The sequence below is a fragment of the Eumetopias jubatus genome, unplaced genomic scaffold (genome assembly GCF_037043125.1).
Source record: "Eumetopias jubatus isolate StellerSeaLion01/CBP00866 unplaced genomic scaffold, mEumJub1_p1.0 scaffold_9, whole genome shotgun sequence".
In the NCBI taxonomy this organism is placed as follows: Eukaryota; Metazoa; Chordata; class Mammalia; order Carnivora; family Otariidae; genus Eumetopias; species Eumetopias jubatus.
In genome coordinates this window covers 125,145,307-125,167,182 of record NW_028274815.1, presented here as the reverse complement: position 1 = coordinate 125,167,182, position 21,876 = coordinate 125,145,307, and the positions used below count along the sequence as shown (strand labels likewise).

General features: G+C 48.1%; 1 protein-coding gene across 2 annotated transcripts; it reads right to left on the bottom strand.

Annotated features, from left to right (window-relative positions):
* Positions 1 to 478: 478 nt before the first annotated feature.
* PKIG (cAMP-dependent protein kinase inhibitor gamma) lies at positions 479 to 21,596 on the bottom strand. 2 transcript variants are annotated; one of them, XM_028122058.2, is made up of 3 exons: positions 21,525 to 21,596; positions 4,955 to 5,128; positions 479 to 1,222 (listed from the first exon to the last, which is right to left on the bottom strand). In XM_028122058.2, exons 2-3 carry the CDS (start codon positions 5,100 to 5,102, stop codon positions 1,143 to 1,145), a joined length of 228 nt encoding a protein of 75 aa, XP_027977859.1. In that variant the 5' UTR covers positions 5,103 to 5,128; positions 21,525 to 21,596; the 3' UTR covers positions 479 to 1,142. The 2 variants fall into 2 exon arrangements, with proteins under 2 accessions (XP_027977859.1, XP_027977857.1); XM_028122056.2 differs by lacking the exon at positions 21,525 to 21,596 and adding an exon at positions 5,539 to 5,691.
* Between the last annotated feature and the right edge of the window lie 280 nt (positions 21,597 to 21,876).

Below are 21,876 nucleotides of genomic sequence, written 5' to 3'. Positions count from 1 at the left end.
CGCCATGGTCTTGGGCGGAGTGGGAACGGAAGGAGCCTCTGGGCTCCCAGACTTGGGCAGCCTGCTCAGCAGCAGGGTCCTGAGATCCTGGGTGGGGGCTGTGAGGAGGAAGCTAGAGCTTCTAACCCTGGGGGCAAAGACGGGACCACAGTCTGCCTTCCCTCCAGAAGAAACAAGGCTTCTCTTGAATGAATCTGCTTAAATGCTCCCTCTTAGCCCCCTCCCACTGTAGGTTTTAAGGGCTGGGCCTGCCCATCTGGGTGAGCTGTGGACTAGGGTGAGCAAGAGGGACAGATGGAAGACTCATCAGGCACCGGGCCAAAGAGGGTGCCAGCCTCTGTGAAGACCAGCCTCTTCTCAGGTACTTCCTTGCTGAGAAGCCCAGGGCAGTGATGGGTCCCAGCTAACTGTGGACTTGGGGAAACCAGGCCCACCCCTACTTTTGCTGTTTAAAGGAGAAATAATCGTAAACCAGTCACACAAATCATCTGCATTTATTTCCTGGGTCCTAGGTGTCACTTATCTTGGTAGAAAGGGCAGAGTTGATCAGACAGTTTTGAGCACAAAACCCCTTCCCTAGAAATGGATCTGTAGAGCTCCATGAGGGGACGCAGAGCTGCATAGATGGTCAGTTTAACTTATAATGCCTTCCAAAAAAGACCCCAAAAAAACAAAAACACAGCTCCCTCCCTCTCTCCTGGAAAAAAAGTTTAAAGTTTTTAAAAAGTTTAAAAGTGTTTTTTAAAAAAGGGATATGAAGATCTTGACCCAGAAGGTTGGGCTTGGAGAAGGGGGGGGGGCAGAGCTGGGCTGTGGTTGCTGCCCAGGCCACCTGTGGAGGTGCATTCTTGCAGGGGCTGCTCACTCAGGTGCCCGCTGAATGAATAATGCCCCACAGCTACAGGGTCTTGGAAGTGTACCTGGGCACAGTGAAGAGGTGGTGGGCAAGTGGAGCCTGAGGGTGCAGGTGGAGGGCTTTTCCAGGGTACGGGCCATGGTGGCCTCTGAGGGGTGCCTTTTCACTCGGGCCTGGCTTGTCTGGGACAGGGGCTCAGAGAAGAGGCTGCAAGGCCAGTGCCAGGGCTCCCTGTCCAGGCGAGGACAGCAGGTCTCTTTTCCATCCTCCATGGGCAAGGTCAGACTCAAGACGAGGTGGTCCCATCGCTGCTCTCAGGCTGGCTGCTAGCTTCCTTGTCTGGGGTGCCCACCTCTGTCTGTCCTTCTGGAGAGGAGAGAAAAGGAGCACATCCACAAACGTAAAGCACAGAAGGCTATCTGGAAGGGCCCAAAATGGTAACAGTGGATGAGCCCTGGGGCGTAGGACACGAGCTGGACTAGGGGTGGCAGTGGACAAGGGGACCTTTAGCCCAGCCTCTAACCTGTTAATGTTTACAAAGAAAACGCATGCAGTGCTGCCAGTATAATTAAGGTCAGTGAAGGGTCCCAGAGGATCGCAGAAGAGGACGACTACAAGGCTCTGGTGAGGGGGTGAAGGGCCGCTGAGGGTCAGGAAGTCTGTGCAGGTTCTCCAGAAGGAGAGCAGTCCCAGCACGGAACAGGCGCTCAGGAGCCCCAGGGTGGGGCGGGGGGGGGGGGCAGAGCCCACAGCTGTTTTACTCTGCTGTGTCCTTAACAGACTAGCCTCACCTGGATAGGGGCTCGGTCTTTGCATCCTTAGAGCCCTTCACTCAGGAGGATGACCCCGCCCTGTCCGGAGCTCCAGAGCCTGTGGGCTGGCAGGCACTTGGCCATGCAATCCACACAGCCTGGAGTGACTAGGCTCATGACCCGAATGAAAACAGTAGGCGCAGAGATAGGCGGGGGCCAGAGCCAATGTCTCTTCCACCGAATTTAAGTTCTGCCACAAAGCAGCACGCTCCAGGGTTTATGAAGGCCAGCTGTTCTCGACACGGCCTCATTCCGCCCACGTAGCAATCTGAGGGGTGGGTGGTGGTAGCAGCAAGTGGTGTGGCCAGAACTTGGACATCTGGCGCTCCCCCCCACCACTACCCTCTATCCTGGGGTGGTACCTGTAGCAGAAGCTTGGGCCCAGAGGGTCCTTCTGGACCTCCAGAAGCCTGACAAACTAGTCTGCACTTTGAGCAAATTTCCCAGCTTGTGATGCTCTATTTGACCCTGAGCAAGCAGGAACATTCTCATCAGATTCCCTAGTAATTTCTGCTCTGCCAAATCCTTACTGTGGGACCTCAGGCAATTTATTTCATCTCTCTGAGCCTTTGCACACCTCCACCTGTATGTGATGGGAGTGTAGGGCCCACAGGTGGTCATCTGGCATGTGGGAAGGTCTTTGCCAATGGTAACGATTCCTCTCTGCCCGTCCCAGCTCTCTCTTGGCTGGGGGAGAAAGTTGTTTTGCTTTGTTTTTTTTTTTGTTTGTTTGTTTGTAAGAGAGCGAGCGGGAAAGGAGGGGTAAGAGGGACAGAGAATCTTTTTTTTTATAGATTTTATTTGAGAGAGAGTGAGAGCAGGAACACAAGCAAGGGGAGTGGGAGAGGGAGAAGCAGGCTTCCTGTCGAGCAGGGAGCCCAATGCGGGGCTCGATCCCAGGACCCTGGGATCATGACCTGAGCTGAAGGCAGACACTTAATGACTGAGCCACCCAGGTGCCCCAGGGACAGAGAATCTTAAGCAGACTCCACACCCAGTGTGGAGCCCAATGTGAGATTCGATCTCACGACCCTGACATCATGACCTGAGCTGAAATCAAGAGTTGAATACTTGACCAACTGCGCCACTCAGGCTCTCCAGGGGAGAAGGTTCTTAAGCACTTTGTTCACCAACCACTACCCTTGGGACCCCCCTGGGGCCAGTTTCAGGGCACAACTTGAAATGCTTCCTGGGAACATACTGCTGGGCAGTGTACTCTTATTATTAGGCAAAGTAAAGGAACACCTGTGCTCCCCACATATGGAGGTATCAGGAAAGGTAGGATATGCTAAGGGAGCATTAACAAGCACTGGAGGGCCGGGCGGCCAGGCCTTCAGGACAGGCCAAGGCCCTGCCTCCCCATCCATCCTGCTAGGTCTCCATCTCCCGGGCTTTTTAAGCAGATTCTCAGCTGGGCCTGCTGGTCAGAATCTCTGTAGGCCCACTCCCTCAGTGAGTCTGGGAGACTGAGCACAGCCCCCAGGCCTGCCTGTGGAAACTGCTTATTGCAGCGCCCACTGGAAGGTTCCCTGGCCAGGCCAGCCTACAACTCTACCATGAGTGCTTTACTTCCTTGCAGTGAACACTGTTCCTTCCTCAGGTCCCCTTTTTAAATGTCTGTCACCCCGGCAGGCAAATGTCCTAGACCCAGAGGACCCAGACACTTCAGGGATTCCAAATTGGAGAAAACAGGTATTCAAAGGGCCTGGGTCCACCGATGAGTGGCTACTACTGCTGAGGTAGAGGGGGACAGAAAAGTTTCCCAGAGCCAAGGATAAGGATGCAGCAGCTCTGAGCAAGCCCTCTGGCTGCATGCCCCGTGTGGGAGTGAGGCATGCTGGTCAGTGAACAGCCCTGGACTAGGCAACCTTTCCCACCTGCCAAATGCCATGTACCACGTGCATAAGATGAAGACCCAGGTGGAGGAAGCCCACAGCCTAGAGGGGTGCTGGGCTAAGTGGGGTTGTGGAGGTGGCTGGGAGGGGAGGTAGGAAGAACCAGCGTGTTAAGGTCCATTGGGGGTTGAGAAACAGATGTGCTTTCCTTTGGCTGGGTCAGAGGCAGCAGGCTGTGGTTAGCTGTGAGCAGTGTGGGACACAGGACAGGGAGGGCTGACCACTAGAGCAGGGACGGGGTGTGGGGTGTGCTGTTCTATGTTCACTTGCTGGTGACCCTGAGCAGGCCACCCAGCTTCTTGGGCCTGTTGGTCCATCTATAACAGGAGTGGGTTGAGTCCATGTCTGCACAGTCTGCTCTCTACTCCGTGGTCACTTCTGGCTAACGAGCACCAAGGGCTCTAGACCGGAGACTACCTGAGGGAAAATAAGATGGTGGCCCTCCAGGACAGCTCTGTGGGAGACCCAGGGAGCCCTATAGTTGCAGTCTGCCATGGGAGGGGATGTGACACAAACACTGCCTCCACGGAGCTATGGGGACAGGGAGGAGAGGGCTCTGCCCAGTGCAGGACGGTGAGGGAGGGCTGCGCAGAGCAAGGCCCCAGGGCTGACCAGTGAACTGAGCAGAGGAGAGTCTACTTGGACAGGAAGGGAAGGACGGACGCCCCAGGCACTATGGGAGTGGGCGGCGGCTATTTCCCCCATCCATTCACTCCTGCAGCCTGTGGGTTCCAAGCACTCGCTCTCCTAGAGCTCACATTCAAACACCTGAAACCTTATCATTCAGTGTCCGGGCAGGCCCCTCTGAGCACCTGGGAGGAATTCAGCCATAGGACTGGGTGGGAAGGTTCTAGCAGAGGAAACCGTGACAGGAGGCTCTGGACAGGGCAGGCCTGTGCCTTGACAGAAACAGATCTGTGATGGGTGTGGCTGGAGGACAGCAGGTGAGGGCAGAGGGGCCCCTGCTGAGATCTGAGAGGCAGGGCCTGGTCACCCAGGAGGGCGCTGTGACAACTCCACTGTGAGTGCGACAGGGGGCTTGAGGCCGAGACGTGCTGGGACGGGACAGTCTGAGTGGGTCCTGCTGGCCGCTGGCTGGCAGGTGGGGGGGACAGGGAAGTAGAGGGACCTGGGATGTGTCTGGGAAGAGAACTGACAGGACTGACCGGATGGAGGGGGCGATGAGGAAAGGGAGGAGGCTGGGATGCCCAGCCAGAGAGTCCTCAGGGCCTGACACACTAGCGCCCTCCAGCCTAGAAACCGGTTGGCTGCTGGGCCATTGACCACGAGACTAGGGCCTGGTTTAAAGTGGGCAGTCTAGGACTTGGAGCGCGGCCCCGGAGCCCAGAAGAGGGACTCGTGTGCAGGAATGAGGACCCATGCGTTCTAACCTGTGCCCTCGAGTGTCAGCTCGCCCATGTCTCCAGCCAGCGTCCTCACGCTCACAGCCTCAGAGCCCCCCTGGATGTCCGGGACCGCGTTCCGACGGCCCGTCCTCTCACAGGAAATGAAGTCCGAGTAGGAGGACTCAACCTCCATCACGCCTGGTGCATCGCTCCTCAGGCCTGTGGGGACAGAGGCAGGAGGACAGGTGAGGCCAGGTGCATCCCGCAAGGAAGACCCCGCTCGGGGCCCCAGCACAGATGTCTCCTGATAAAATGTCAGTTTTTGCCTCGGTCACTGAAGACAAAACAGTAAAAAGTACGAAGAACAAAATAAATCACCCATAATTTCACACCCAGGAAACCACTATCAGCAGTTTAAAGAACCCCTTTTGTCTTTCCTCTAAAGTTACTGATAAATATCTAGCCCTGGCTAGGTGCTGTAGATGCAGCCGTGAACAAGTCCGCCACAGTCTCTGCCCCCAAGAAGCCAACAGTCTGCTGGGGGCCGCAGCAAACTGCCTACATCACCCAAGGAACTACAAGGGTGCTCAGGGCTCCCAGGGAGAAGGCAGGGTGCTGGAGTGACTTACCAGGGTCTGACCAAGGCTGGGGATCAGGAAGCAACATTTTAGATGAACTCCAAGGAAGAAGAGGTGTTATCTAGATGGGTTGAGGGGAACAGTGTGTGTGAAGGCTCGGGGGAGGGAAGAGTATGAAGAGATGCAAGAACCAAAAGAGCCACAGGCTGGAGTACGCTGGGCAGGGGCCAGATCACATCTGCAACTTGGCTGCAGGTCTTGAAAGATCAGATCTGCATTTTCAAAGAGGACTCTGCATCTGGGTTGAGCAGGGCCCAGAAGTGGGCAAGTTGTGGGGCTCCTGCTGGTCAGGTGTGAGAAGATCTTCAGTGGAGGAAGGAGGCGGTGGTGTAGATTCTAGAGGTTACTTGGAGGTTCAATCAACAGGACCTGGTATCCGGGGGGAAGTGAGCTTTCTGAGCTTTCTGACACGACTAAGCGGAAGTGTGGCTTACTGAGATGAACAGAGGAGGAATATTTGGGGGCATGATGGCGGGGGGTGAAGATTCAGAGTTCTTTTGGACCACACCAACTTGGAGACGCCTGTGAGCCCTATAAGGGGAGAGACCGAGTAGGTACGTGGAGGTAGGGGGCTGGAACTCAGAGATGGGGGATGCTATGGAAATTAGAAGTTACTGCTATAGAGATGCTTAAGAGCTCTGCTGGTAGATAATAAGCCTAGGGAGAAAAGAGAACCACACATATAAAGAAGAGCCACATATATTTGAAAACATTGGGGGAATCACACTATACATTGCATTATATAGCCTACTCTGTAGAACACTCTAGAACATGTCATTAAGGTTCCCTCTAGATGAGTTTTGTACACACATACTTGGATGTACCAAGATTTGATCAGTTCCCTAGAAATGGACATGGAGTTATTTCCAATTTTCTACCATGTAAATCTCTGTGCCTCACTCTAGTTATTAGAGTATGAGGTCTTTATGTAAATCTCTGTGCCTCACTCTAGTTACTAGAGTACATCTCTAGAATTGCTGGGCTAAAGGGAAGGATGAGACGATTTTTAAGCCACATTGTTTAGACACGTTTCCAAGTTGCCTTCGTGAATACTATAGGTATTTATGATGACAAAAGATGAGGGGAAAAGCCCTTTTAAATTCTGTACTATTATTTATATTCCCACTTTCAGCACATAAGATTGTCCATTTATCTGCACCCTTGCCAACGATCAGTATTGCGATTATATAAAAAATGTTCATCTGCTAGGGGGACATGAACGTTTCTGAGTACCTCTGATTTTCTGAAGGCAGTCAAATCACACCAGATGGACCTGTACTGATATAGCAAGGTTTCTGAGATAAACTGTTAATTGCAAAACAACACCTAAGATAGAGCGGGTTTCTGTGGGAAAAAGCAGATACAAGGAAAAAAAACCTTGTCAAGTTAAACTTTTACTTCTAAGACTATTTTTGTAATGGTGGAAGTTCTTATCAGCCCAAGTTACTGTGTGATGCTTTCATAAGGTGACTGACATTGGCAGAAGGTGGCGGGGGGCGGGGCACCCAGTAAGTGCTGAGGGGGCATGCACGACTGTGTGTGTGTGTGTGTGTGTGTGTGTGTGTGAGAGAGAGAGAGAGAGAGAGAGAGAGAGAGAGAGAGAGAGAGAGAGAGAGGACAGGCTGCCAGTGTGGAGGGCTGGCCCCACATCTCCCCACAACACCTAGCTCAGAAGAGACAAGAATACATCAGGGGCACTCCAAGAAAACGCTCTGCCCCTCCCTGGGCCTGTTACCCCATCTGTAAAATAAAGGCAGGGCCAGATCCCGCCTAAGGCAATCCTCCCGGGCTCCAACAGAGGGTGTGCTCCGACTACTTTTCTTGGCTGCCTTGAAACAAGTTGCCCTAGTGCTTTGTCTTCTCAGCAAAAAACACCACTACAAAAAACAACTCAAGTCCCAGAAGGGGTTCCTTCTGCAGGTCACAGAAGTTTTACTTCTGCACTCTCCCTCTTGGGAAATGGCTCAAAGCTTCAGAATAGGGGACTGACCTGCTGCAGTAACAGGAATAACATTTCTGACAATTCTAACAGTAATAATAAAGATGACAGTTACCAAGTCATTCTAGGCTTTCTGGTCCTCACTTACTACATTGCCACAATAGCCCTCTCAGGTCAGTGAGGTGAGTTTACAACCATGACTCAGAAAGGTCTTGGGCGGACCCATCTGGCTCCTAGGCCCAGGCTCTTCCTCCACGTCACATCTGCTGCTGAGGGCAGGGAACAGACCCTGGGCAGGCCACACCATCTCCCCCAGCCCTGTCTCAGCTCTCTTCCAACTAGAATGTCGGTTCCATGAGAACAGGGATTTCACCATGCCAGACCAAAAGGCCTAATCCGGGCACCTGAGCCAACATGCTCTGACTGCTCCCAGGGCCTGGCAGAGACTATGTGATCAATGAATATTCCTCAAATTTCTGTCTACCTCTCCTCCCTTCATCTCTCTTTCCCTATCTGTGGGGATGATAAAGTGACTCGTTAGGACTGCTGGGAAAGGACTCTGTCTGCTGTAGACTGCTGTGGCGTTCTTGTCTGCTATCTCTAGGATCTGACACTGTGGGTTGGAGTTACAAGCTTCACCTAAAAGGCCAGCTTCCCGCTGGAATAGACGCCCTGGGGCCTTGGCTCCTGCCCTTGCCTTACAAGCTGCCCTGTGCAGGGAGCTGACCCTCCTGGCTCAGAGAGGGAAGTGTGCCAAGTGCAAAGCCCAAACCTAGAAAACACCAATGCAGCCAACGTGCTCCAGCTGCCTCATCCTCTTGGGGAAGAGGGATTTCAAAGCGATTTTAGGGTATAGCCGGGGGAGCCCCCTGAGCCTCAGCACAAGCACACAATTTCACTTTTCCTCGACATTTGAATTCTTGCTCTCTGTTCTTTAAAGTCAACAGCAATGGGGAAATGGATCTTTAGAGTTGGAAGCTGCGTCAGAAAGTGGTCATTATCAGACTGCTAATGATAGCGTAAACTGCAGGGAGCCCGATTTGGGGCTCAATCCTAGAACCCTGGGATCATCAGTGACCTGAGCCAAAGGCAGACCCTTACCGACTGAGCCACCCAAGGCACCCCTCATAATAACTGATTCTAAGAGAACAGTCCAAGTTGTATGTGAAGATAAATGTACAAAGATATTCATTATGGTATTATTTATATTAGTCAAAAACTAAGACACCAAAATGAGCTCGTATATGGACGGCAGAGAAATATATATACATATCTCACCAATTTATAGCCGAATGCGATATACTTCAGGCCTTAAAATGTTTGTGAATTTTTGAGAGAGAGAACACAGGCAGGGGGAGGGGCTGAGGGAGAGGGATAATCTTAAGCGGGCTCCCCGCTGCTGAGTGTGGAGCCTGACTCTCGGGGCTCGATCCTGAGAGATCATGACCTGAGCCAAAATCAAGAGTCAGACGCTTAACTGACTGAGCCACCTGGATGCCCCATGTTTGTGAATATTTTTAAAAGACACAGGAAAATGTTCACAATTGTTAAATGAAAAAAAATCTCAATGATATCACATATTTAAATTACGATTTGAATTTTTTTTGTATTCTTCATAGTGAAAACATTCACTTTATTTTTAAATTATTTCATTTTTGAATATGTGTGCATGTATATAAAACTCAAAAAGGACATGCACCAAAAAGAATAAAATCCTTAGGAATAACCAAGGAAGTGAAAGACCTGTACTCTGAAAATTATAAAATACTGATGAAAGAAACTGAAGATGACACAAACAAATGGAAAGATATTCCATGATCATGGATTGGAAGAATTAATATTATTAAAATGTCCACACTACCAAAGGAATCTATAGATTCAATGTAATACCTATCAAAATACCAACAGCATTTTTCGCAGAACTGTAAGAAATAATACTAAAATTTATATGGAACCAACAAAAGACCCCAAATAGCCAAAGCAATCTTGAGAAAGAACAAAGTGGGAGGTATCACATTTCAAGATAGACGACAAAGTTGTTGTATCAAAACAGTATGCCACTGGCACAAAAACAGACACACAGATCAACGGAACAGAATAGAGAACCCAGAAATAAACCCATGCTTATATGATCAATTAATCTATGAGAAAGGAGGCAAGAATATACAATGGGGAAAAGACAGTCTCTTAATAAACTGTGCTGGGAAAACTGGGCTACTTTCTTACACAATATACCAAAATAAACTCAAAATGGATTAAAGACCTAAATGTGTGACCTAAAACCATGGAACTCCTAGAAGAAAGCAGGCAGTAATCTCTTTGACGTTGGCCATAAGTGACATTTTTCTAGGTGTGTCTCTTAAGGCAAGTGAAACAAAAACAAAAACTACTGGGACTACATCAAAATAAAAAGCTTTTGCGCAGAGAAGGAAACCATCAACCAAATGAAAAGGTAAACCTACTGAATGGGAGAAGATGTTTGCAAATGATGCATCTGATAAGGGATTAACATCCAAAATATATAAAGACTTTATACAGCCCAACATAAAAAAAAATGCACAAATAATCCGATTAAAATGGACGGAGGACCTGAAAAGACGTTTTTCCAAAAGACATACAGATGGCCATACAGACAAAAAGATGCTGAAATACAAATCAAAACCACAATGAAATATCACCTTACACCTGTCAGAATGGCTAGAATAAAAAAGACAAGAAGTAACAAGTATTGGTGAGGATGTAGAGAAAAAGGAACCTTATGCACTATTGGTGGGAATATAAATTGGTATAGCCACTGTGGAAAACGGTTATGGGGGTTCCTCAAAAATTTAGAAATAGAATTACCATATGACCCAGCAATTCCACTACTTGGTATTTACCCAAAGAAAATGAAAACACTAATTTGAAAAAATATATGTACTCCTATGTTTATTGTAGCATTACTCCTTTTTAGATTTTATTTATTCATTAGAGAGAGAGTGAGAGAGCGAGCATGAGCAGGGGGAAAGTGCAGAGGGAGAGAGAAGCAGGCTTCCCGCTGAGCAGGAAACCCGATGCAGGGCTCGATCCCAGGACCCAGGATCATGACCTGAGCTGAAGGCAGACACTTAACCGACTGAGCCACCCAGGCACCTCATTTATTGCAGCATTATTTACAACAGCCAAGATATGGGAGCAACCCAAGTGTCCATGCATAGATGAATGGATAAAAATGTATATGTACACAATGGAATTACTTCATCATAAAAAAGGAGATCTTGGTATTTAAGACAATATGCATGGACCTAGAGTGTATCACACTAAGTGAAATAAGTCAGAGAGGAAAAGACAAATACCATATGATATCACTCATATGTAGAATCTGAAAAATAAGTGAATAAACAAACCAAAAGCAGAAACAGACCTATAAATACTGAGGACAAACTGGTGGTTGCCAGAGGGGAGGGGGGAAGGGAGATGGGTACAATGGGTGAGGGGAGTGGGAGTTACATGCTTCCAGCTACAGAATGAGTAAGTCATGGGTATAAAAGGCACAGCGTAGGGAACATAGTCAATGATACCATAACAGCACTGCAGTGAACACAGTGTAAGGTATAAACTTGTCAAATCACTACCTCTTACAGATGAAACTAATGTAACATCGTATGTCAGCTATACTTCAGAAAAGAGAGAGAGAGAGAATGAAGGAATGAGCCTACAAAAGGAAACAGAGCTAGAAAGAGGGGCTGCTACTAGTCCAGTGCTTTTGCATGCATTGCAACTATAGGTTCATTCCTCTCTCATTTGCCTGGACTTTTTTTTTTTTTAAGATTTTATTTATTTATCTGACAGAGAGACAGAGCACAAGTAGGCAGAGCGGCAGGCAAAGGGAGAGGGAGAAGCAGGCTCTCGCTGAGCAGGGAGCCCGACAAGGGACTCCATCCCAGGACCTTGGGATCACGACCTGAGCCAAAGGCAGCCGCTCAACCGACTGAGCCACCCAGGCGGCCCTGCCCGGATTTTAGTAATGTCCATAGAGGCAGTCACTTCAGAAAGAGGCTGGTAACAATGTAGAGGCAAGAAGGTCACTAGAAAAACGGGTATAGGTGACTTTAAAGGTCCAGAGGTAGAGATCGAAATGAGACAAGCAAAACCTTGTATTATATTGTTAAACAATTATTTCTGCCTCAAACATGTATAATATTTAATGATATACACGTTAAATTCCACATCAAGAAAATAATAAGACCCAATACACTGTCCTCCAAAATCATGTCTTACCGTGTGAAGACAAAGGCTTACTGGTTTCAACTCTCACTTAAATTTCTTGAATATAGTTTTAAATTCAAATTAAGTTCAGATTTCAGATTGAAAAATCAGTACCATGGAAAGAGATTTTAAAATGCAAGTAATACACATGTGAAAATACTTTGAAAAGTGTAACATGTAACATAAAGCTTAATAATTAAAAGAAACCCCAAACCTCGGAAGGTACAAAAGGAATAGGCATAAGCACTCAGAGGCCACCTTGGACTCAGACACCCTCCCCAGGGCAAGCACTTCCTCTGTCCTTCCAGACAGACTGTATGCAATGTGTGTGTGTGTGTGTGTGTGTGTGTGTGTGTGTGTGTGTGTGTATTCCCTCCCCCATTCCTTCCTTTTTCTTTTATTTCAAACAGAAAGTTGTTTTTGATCTTGCTTTTTTCATTTAAAAATATATCCTGGAAATAATTCCAGATCACCCTGACGCCACAGCACTGATTACATCAAAACCCAAGAAACAAACCCCAAATCCTTTATAGCTAAAACTTTTCTTTTTTCATTGACTTTTTGGTATACTGTTGTCTCACTACTGTAGACTGATTATTTCCCTTTTTTTAAATATTTTTTCAGATTTTATTTATTTATTTGTCAGAGAGAGAATGCACAAGCAAGTGGGAGTGGTTCTGGATCACACTCAGAAATATCTTCCCCACTCTGAGATTAGCAAAGAATTCTCCCTTATTTATTTCTTACACTTTCATGGCTTTATTTTTCACATTTAAGTCTTTGATTTATCTGGAATTTATCTATTATAAGGTATGAGCTAGACATCTACCTTAATAATTTTTCTACTTATCTCAAAACCATTTATGGAATAATCAAACTGAAGGGGATCCTGGAGTTCATCTTGAGAAGCCTCTCAAGCTGAGGAAACTGAGGCCCAGAAAGAAAAGGTGAGTTGCCCAAAGTTCTTGCATCTAGGGGTCCTAACTCTTGGTCCAGAGCTCTGTCTCCTACACTACTCTGCCCCCTCGGGAGCCCCAGTGACATTACAAATCTCCAATCTCTGTCATGTGTGGTGTGGTAGAAGGCATCTAGTATAAACATGCCGTCCAGCGCGCCTATTCACTAGCTTGGAGACCTTGGACGACTCCCCTCACCTCTCTGGACTCGCTTCTTCCTCAGCAGTGTGGGGATAACAGTAACACCCTGCTGATCAGGGGGCTGTTGTGAAGACTGAAAGAGATGCTGTGTGTAAAGAGTCTGATGAGGTATGTGGCATGTAAGAGGCATGCAATTAAGAAGTCACTAGTATGGCCTGTTTTCATTGGAATCTTATCAGCAGAACTGTCTTCTTGACATTTTCATTCAACTCCTTTGTTTTTACTCTATGTTTAATGGTGCGTAGAAGGCCCACAACTTATACTTCCTTCTTTTGTTCTTTACAGTGCTGAAGGGAACGTGCGGCCCTGGCTGGTGTGTATCCTGCTACATGTGAAAGGCCTCGCACATGCTTGAAGCTCAATGACTATTTGACGAATGAGTAAATAAGAGAAGATGTTCCAGATTCCAGGGCAGAAAGAGCAAAGGATGTGTGGCCCTGCATCAAAACAGTGGCCAAAGTTCTGGCTCAGTCTCCATGCTGAAGGGTGATCCCCCCCTTCCTCTCTCCCAGCTTCCTTTTCTCCCATTTGAATATAACAAAGGGTGAAATATGCTCTCTACAGCTCTTCTAGTCCTAACATTTCTTTCTTCCTTCCTCCCTTTCATTCATTGTTTACTGAGCACCTTCTATATGCCAGGCACTGTGCCAGTAAGGGGTATGCACTGGAGACTAAAATTTACATTTACAATCTGATAAGAGAAAAAGGCACTGAACAGGTAAATGATCATCAAAGATAAGCGATAAGTGCAAAGGAAGAAGAGAACAGGTTCTTTCCCTCCAGTTCTAACACTCCCCCCAGCTCTGTAAACAGAAGAGGCCCTGGGCTCGGCCAAGAGCTACATGGTCTGTTCCAAGACTGCAGCTATTAGTCCTCATTGCTCAGGCAGATTCCAGTACAACTCTAAATTGTTTTCCAAATATACCAGAAAGGTCATTTCCTGTTTTTTTTTTCTTTTCAAAAATTAAATATTTGCAGACCATACAAAAAGAAAGCAAACCCTTTTGCAAAGGACACAGGGCACAGAGTGAGACTTGGTCCCGTGGGAGAGGCCTCCTCAGGGGTGGGGGAAATGCTCTCAAAGGCTTCTCCGAGGGAAGAAAGGGCTGTGGAAACCTGATGGAAATACCAGGGTCTACCGAGCTGGCATTCCTCAAATTCAAAGGGAAGTGGCTTCTCCCTCTGGTGGGCAGCCGGAACCAGAGAGGCCCTGAGGCAAGCAGGAAAGTCAGGGCCCCAAACAGCACCTCCCAGAACCTGAGAAGGGGCAGGGCAGCTGATTCTAACCATATGAGGCCTGCACCAAGGGGTGGACTGGCACCAAGCTCTATCTAGTGCCTCAGGGGCATACTCAGAGTCGAGTCACCAGAGAGGAGTCTCCTGCCAGGGCAATGCCTGATGCCCAAAGAGCAGCCTCCAGGGAGGCTTCATTTGGAGGCAGTCAGGCAGGGCTGTGGCCTCTGCACCCGGAGGACCAAAGCCATGTGGCCCCAGGGGCAGGTGGTGCAGACACAGGCTTCAGGAGGCCACTCCGTGAGGAGGAAAGGGCAGGGTGCTGAGTCATACAAAGTCCTCAGCAACCTCCTGGTTGTCGGTCCTCATGGACATCCTTTTTCTCAGATGTCCACCACACTCCAGGGGCCTCCCCTAACATCTTGGGCCATGTCACAACCCCTTCCACACAGGTGCCTCCTCTGTTAGGGACTTTGGTGTTATAGGCCCCCTAGGACCAGGATCGGGACCAGGCTTGGGTCCTTCTCTCTCTCTCTTGGTCCCTGGAAGTTCTTAACCCTCTCCCTTAATAGTATGTGTTGATGACTCCCCATATAGCCCACCGCCTCTCTCCAGAGCTCTAGATTCGCCAACCTGACTGTCTCCTTCACATTTCAAACTTCACATGTCAAGTCACAAGCCTGCTCCCTCTAGCCTTCTCCAGCTCAGTGAAGGCACCATCGTCCAGACTGTTCAAGCTGGAAACCTGAAATCATGCTGGACGACTCCTCGTCCTCCACTCATATATGAATCCCTCACCAGGTCCCATCATTTCCACTTGCAAAGCTCAGCATGGATCTGCCCTCCTTCCCCCTCCAGGGTCACCACCTGGTCTCCGTCATGCCTCACCTGCACCCCTGGGGGAGCCTCCTCACTGCATCCCTGTTCTGCCCTTGCCCTTGGCCCAAGGTCTATCAATTTTCTATACGAGCAGCCAGGGTGATATCAGACACTGCATATCAGACATTGGGTCATTTCCCTGCTTCATTCAGCCTTTGATGCTTTTCTATTCTACATCTGGCAAAATCCAAACTCATCCCACCAGCTCGTGAAGTCCTGCACTGATCTGACCCTGCCTTCCTCTGTGACCTTTCTTCTCATTCCTGCTGTCTTTTGGCCCATTTACTCATTAATTCCTCAAACTAACTATATTCTTCCCAACCTCAGGGCCTTCATGAGACTGTTTTCTCTGCCTGGAACACTGTTACTCTCTTTACGGAGCCTTGTACCTGGATTCCTGGCCCTGCTTTTCAAATTTTCCTGCTCTAGGACTCTGACCAGAGGGTCCTGCAGGGCACGCAGCCTCCAGAGCCCCTCTGCCCACCACTTCTGCAGGTCGGGAAGGCCTGGGGCTGAGCCACCTGGAATCTTGTGTAGTGTGGTGGACATGGCAGGGGCTGAGTCACCAGCTTCTTCTTTTTTAAAGATTTTATTTTGAGAGAGAGAGAGAGTGAGTGAGAGAGAGAGAGAGAGAGCATGAGCAGAGGGGAGGGGCAGAGGGAAAGGGAGAAGCAGATTCCCCACTGAGCAGGGAGCCCGATGCGGGATTCGATCCCAGGACCCTGGGATCATGACCAGAGCCGAAGGCAGACGCTTAACCAACTGAGCCACCCTGCTGCCCACCAGCTTCTGCCCTACAGCTGAGCAACTCACCTGACCACAGATTCCTCTTCTGGACGATGGGGGTATGACAACTGCCTCGAAAGGTGGTTGTGGGGAATAATCAGAGCCAGCATTTACAGAGTCCTTCCTGCATGCTAAGCATCTTACAGGCATTATCTCATTTAATTTTATAGCAGCTCTCTCGGGTGGAAAGTGTTTTTAATCGTGTTCTATGGAAGAGAAAGCTGAGGTGCAGAGAGGTTAAGGAGCTTCCCCATAGCCATATACTCCCCGAGTATGGGGTGGGATCGAGCCCGTGCTATCTGGCTAGGAAGCACAGAAATGAATCAGCACCTGCTGGTACACAATAAGCGTTTGCTAAACGCGGTCCATTCCCTTTCCTCCCTTGTCTCCAACCTCACAGTAAGGCATTTCTGAGGGAAGGGCAAGAAAGAATGAAGTCCCAAGAAAATATTCTACAGTGCTGGCTGAAACATATACCCACACATACTTTTCCCACACTTAAGCAAAGTTCTATTTAGAATTTTCAGCTGCAGGTAAAAAGCTTCAGAATCTTTTCAGTGATGTTAGATTGATTCTCTGAATTATACCACCAAATTCTATCTTTTGTTATCTAACTTTACAGCAATGGAAAAATAATTACTTGGGGGTACAAATTTTAAAACTCTCACTCCTTCAGCAGCCACATCTCTCCCTGGGGCAGGGCAGTGTTAGTACTGCACGGAGGACTGGGGAGTGGGGCAGTGATACAAACTCCTCAATCCGTGAACATCTGTGCTTCTGCAGAGGTCTCTAGAAAGGGGGAGAACAGTCTAGCTGCATTACCGCTTGGGGACCAGGCATGCTGGGTGTCCCTAGGCCTTCTGCTGTTTACACACTATCTAAACTTGCTGAGGGCTTGGCTAAAGCGCTTCCCAGGGACTGGTAGTCCCCGGCATATGGTGGACGGAGGGCAGGAAAGTGCGATCACTTCCGTGCAGGCCAGCCAAAGGTCCAGAGGGGGGCCTGTACCCCAGCTCTGCTGGGCACCTCTGGGCAAGGTTCCTCCTCCTGAGACCCCGGGGGTCTCAAATGTGGAATGAAGTAAGCCGGGGTCTTTGTGGTGGTTTTGAAACATGTCTGTAAATGCTTGGGCATTGCTCCTATTAAGAGGGGGATCTAATTTGCATCCTTTGAATGATGTGGCCTTTGTGACTTGCTCCTAACTAATGGGATGCAACAGGAATGATGCTGTGTGACTCCCAAGATGGGGTTAGGAGAGGAGACACAGCCTCCCATGGGCTCTCTTGGGACACTCTTGTCTTCGGAGCTTTGAGCTGCATGTAAGGAATCGTGGAGGCTGCCACGCTTTGAGGAAGCCCAAACCGGCCCAATGAAGTGCCCACACAGAGAGGTCCTGCTAGGGTGCGGAGAGAGATGCAGCCGGCAGCCTCCAGCTGCAATGGCCCCTAGCTGTTCCAGCACCAGCCACCATCTGACTGCAAGTGTATGAGAGATCCAAGCCACAAGTGCCCAGCCAAGCTGTTCCCGAATTTCTGACCCACAGAAATCATGAGAGATAAGAAATTATTACTGTTATTTCAAACCACTAAGTACTGGGGCTGCAGTGTTATTCAGCAATGGATAGCCAGAGTGGTCTCTACCATGCTACCTCTCCAGGCCTTCCAGAAGTCTATAAAAAGCATTTCCTAAATCCACTGTGGAGAATGAAAAGCATCAAGATATTATCTCTATAATATAAATTATCCATCCATTCTTTCAACAAAATTTTACTCATCACTCAGTCTATACCAGGCTTGGGACTAGATGCCACGGACGAAGGAACGGTTAAGACATCACTGTGTCCTTGAGAGAAGTCCATGGTCTAGTTGGGGAGATCGACTCACGCCCCGATATTTGTAACCAGTGTGGGGGGCATATACCAGAATTACCAGGATCGCTGGGAGACCATTTCAAGCTGCGCTCCTTGCCTCCCACAGGGATTCTAGTAACACCAGGTGGGGATCCGGGGCGGGTGCCTCTGCTACTGCCGGGAGGGTGTTGGAGCCCGCCCAGGTGAGGAGAGAGAGAAGAGTTTAGGGACCACTTCTGTATAGAAATCTTTAAAAACTTTAAGAATCTTTAAAGAGCTTGGTAGTTAAGAGCTGTGACGAAAAGATGTATAAGGCAGAGTGGGGGCTAATAAGAAAATTAAAATGGCTACCATTTATGGGGTGTATACTGTGCATCAGGACATGGTAACAGGTGCTTTCCATACATCCTCTGAGTTACTTCCCAGTAGCCCTGTGTAATTAGATCCCTTTTACACATTGCTGGGATGTCCTGGAGATTCCCACCCAGGACTGGCTGGCTTCTAGGCCTCAAAGGCGTACCTCTCTGGCTCAGGGAGGCAGAGGATGTGAGAGACCCCTAGGAACAGGAGAGGTGAAGGGGCTGACGTGGCAGGAGCGGGCTGCCAAGGAGAGGAAAGGGAGGTTTCTCCTTTGTCTTCATTTACACTTACCTCTGCCTAGTCACCTGACCTGCTTGAGTTCTACTCTAGCACCGAGAATCACAGAATGTTCCCTCATTCCTTCAGTCACTCATTCAACAGTTACTAAGTGCATACTCTTTCCAGCAATGGTCCTGAAAGTATTTTAGAGGCACAGCATTATCTAACCCTCACAATGGAGAGACCGTGACTCACAGAGGTGGCATGAGTCACCTAAGGCCCCCAACCAGTTAGTGAGTGAATCAGGACTTGAAACCGTAGTTCCTCATTCCCAATTCAGTGCACATCCTTTAGGATGGTGCATTCTGGGGACGGCTTTGTCTTGATGTGGATGATACCGCATCTGTCTCATCCCCATCAGAGAACTCCCTGCCCCTCTGGCTTCTCTCAACACAAATGGCTATCCCTGCCTGGGTGAAACAAGGCCACACAGTGTAATAATGGGGATGAGGAGCTTTCAGAGCACAGATTTACTGAGCACCTACCACTGCACCTGATGCATAGTGCCCAGTAAATGTTTTCTAAAAGAAAGAGTGAATAAATGAATGAGTCAGGAGAGATAATACAACGGAGCTAACGTGAGAAAGCTCAAGAGAGCATGCAGTTGGACGCCCTCCGAGGACCTGGCAGGATCCCGTGCATGCTGTCTCCTGAATTTCAAAGAGTGACAAGCATCTACATGAGCAGCCTTCACACCGACAACTACAGCAAGGCAGAGCGAGAAACCACACCAGGGATTCAGATGACAGAAAAAAAGATCCTGTGCTGAGTTACCACTGGTTCTGACACCAGCGGAGAAATGTGGCCCCATGAAGCATTGTTTTACAGCTGCTAACCGAGAAGAGCCTACTTGACAGGCACTGTCGACAAGTGGAAAGGTCTCAGAAAAAACTTGTTTCTTGCTTATGTCAACCCCCAATTCGGGCATATCAAAGACACGCTTGTAGCTTTTTAGCCAATAAAACCATTTATAAAATACGTTAGAGTCAGATCTCATTTGTCTAATTATCCTTCAGGGAATGACTCACTCCAGATCACCAAGATTCCCACACTGTCACTTTTATAAGTATTAAAACCTCATCTGGAGACAGAAAATAGATCGGTGGTTGCCTAGGACTGGGGAGGGATGGCGGGTTAGGAAGGTGAAGGGTAATGAAAATGTTCTAAAATTGATTATGGTGAAAGACACAAAACTCTATATACTGAAGGTCACACGGAACTGTACACTTTAAATGGGTGAATTGTATGGTTATGAGTTACATCTCAATAAAGCTGTAAAAAAAAAACCCTTATCTAAATATAATGGATAGAAATTCTTCTCATATAATGCAACTCTCTCACTATTACAGTATACAGGGCAGTTTGCCCTACACTAAATGACCCCCTGTTTTTGCTGTTTACTTTAGTTTTTCTGTTGACACCCTTTACTTTCACCATAAGCTTGGTGATTAAACTCATGGGCATGGGTCATATATCACTGACTTACTGGCTATGTGATCTCTGGTGAGTGACTAGATCTCTCTGCGCTTGTTTCTCCATTTGTAAAATAGCAGTAGCAACCTCACTGGAGGGCTGTGGGTGTTAGAGGAGATGATATGGATAAAGCATTGATTGCTGTTCCTGGCAGTGGGGAGACAGACTGAATTTCAGCCATCAACACTATTCTTACTACTGTCAGTACAGCTGCCTGGAGGGACTAGGACTCAGAAACCAGAAAACCCGCCCAGAGTGTTCAATACACCTGCTGTGTTCAATGAGATGGAACAGAGGCTGCAAGTGCAATTTCAGGATTGGACTTTGGGACATCCCATGGGAAGGCTCTCAGCATCAGTGATACTAGGTAATTTGTCCCAGTTCACCCTCAAACAGAAAAACCCAGAGGCCTGGTGAGGTCTCTCAAGATCCTGGATCTGGGAGGCCGGTGCCCAGGGGGACACAGTGGTCTACAACACTTTAGGCTTTCTCTAGACCAGTGGTTCTTAAAATTCAGAGGTCACAGATACCTTTGAGAATCTGAGCAAAGCTATGGACACTTGGCCCAGAAAAGTATATTTATCTATACTGTACCCATAAGTACAGGGGATATCCTGGATCCCAGAAGCTACCCATAAACCCCTGGCTAAACACCCCAGCTCTAGACTTCCTATAACCCCAGCATCCTCAAGGTTCAGTGGCTGTGAGCCCCAATACTCCCACAGCAGCTGGAACAGAGGTCTTCTGGAGGCTTGCCCTCCTAAACTGGCCTTAGCCAGATACTGGGAGCTGACGGCCACATCTTAGTCACTGCAAAAAGCTGCATCAGGGGATACCCAGGGGCACTGAGTCAGAGCAAGACACAAGCCTGGTAGATCGGGAAGCTACTGTAGGGCAAGGCCCAGAAGCCCTGCTGATAAGCATCTGGGTAGTTCCAGCCCTAGGGCAGCGGCCAGACAGACTCTCACTCTGCCAGCAACAGAGAAGAGGAATCTTAGGTGCTGGAGGCAGGCTAGGACATGAGAAGGAATTCAAAGGACATGGAAATCCCCCAAGCTCCCGGGACTACTAGCCTTGGACTGAGAAACAGAGGCTGGAGATTCTGCTCTAACTGCAGAGAGACAGAGCCGAAAGAGGGTGGGCAGGTTGTGGGGAGGAGAGGGGGCTGAACCATGGATCAGAGGCTGTTAAAAATGATTAACTGATGCCAGAAATGTTTAAATAGGAACACTGACCCAGGGTGGCCATACTTCCAAGGAGGCAATTCATGTTTCATGAACTGCAATTTTCTTCCAACTGGAAGGGACCTGCACCATCTCTCCTCATCACACCTGTGGGCTGTGCTTGCTTCTCCAGGCTGGGTTTTGCTTGCTTTTGCTCCACTATCACAGTATTAAAATTCCCATAATGTGCCCTAGACTTATGAAAATAGCTTTACAACAACTGGTGGACAGGGAAGTTGGCATCATGCCCAAATTTGCTAATAACTTCTGTGTACGATTCCATCAGCATAAGTGGATGGCTGAAGAAACCCATTCTCTTTGGAGCCGCTAGAAGTACGTTGTTTTTCTGATGCTATAAAGAAATGGTCTGTAAAACCGCAGTGTGATATTATATAACTTCTGCAAAGGGCCATCCTGCTTTTTCTTCATGGGACCAAAATTCCTTTCTAATTTCACTCGGAACCTATTTCTTTTATTTGTTCAAACAGAAAGAAAGGTTACGAACACTTGGGATGCTATGGTAGAGTGGTATGAGCATTGTGACTACCCACCTGGTTTAGTTTCTTTTTCCTACTTGCATCTCTTCAGATTTTCCACTGTTGACTAATCAGTGTGGAAATTCTAAGGAACCAGAAGAAAAACAAAAATTAGAGCCAGACACACTCTAGGGTTGTAAACTAAAACAATCTTTTGGGAAGACAAGTTAAACATATCTAGTAACATGTTAAATGTGCATATCCTTTGGGTCAGCCAGATATCTGGGAATCTATGCTACAGGTATGTTCCAATAACTAAAAGGATGTTCAGTAAAACATATTGTGTAATAGCCAAAAAAAAAAAAAAAGGGAAGAAACAAGTTAAATGTCTGAAATAGGAAGAGTTAAGTTACGGTGTACCAAAATA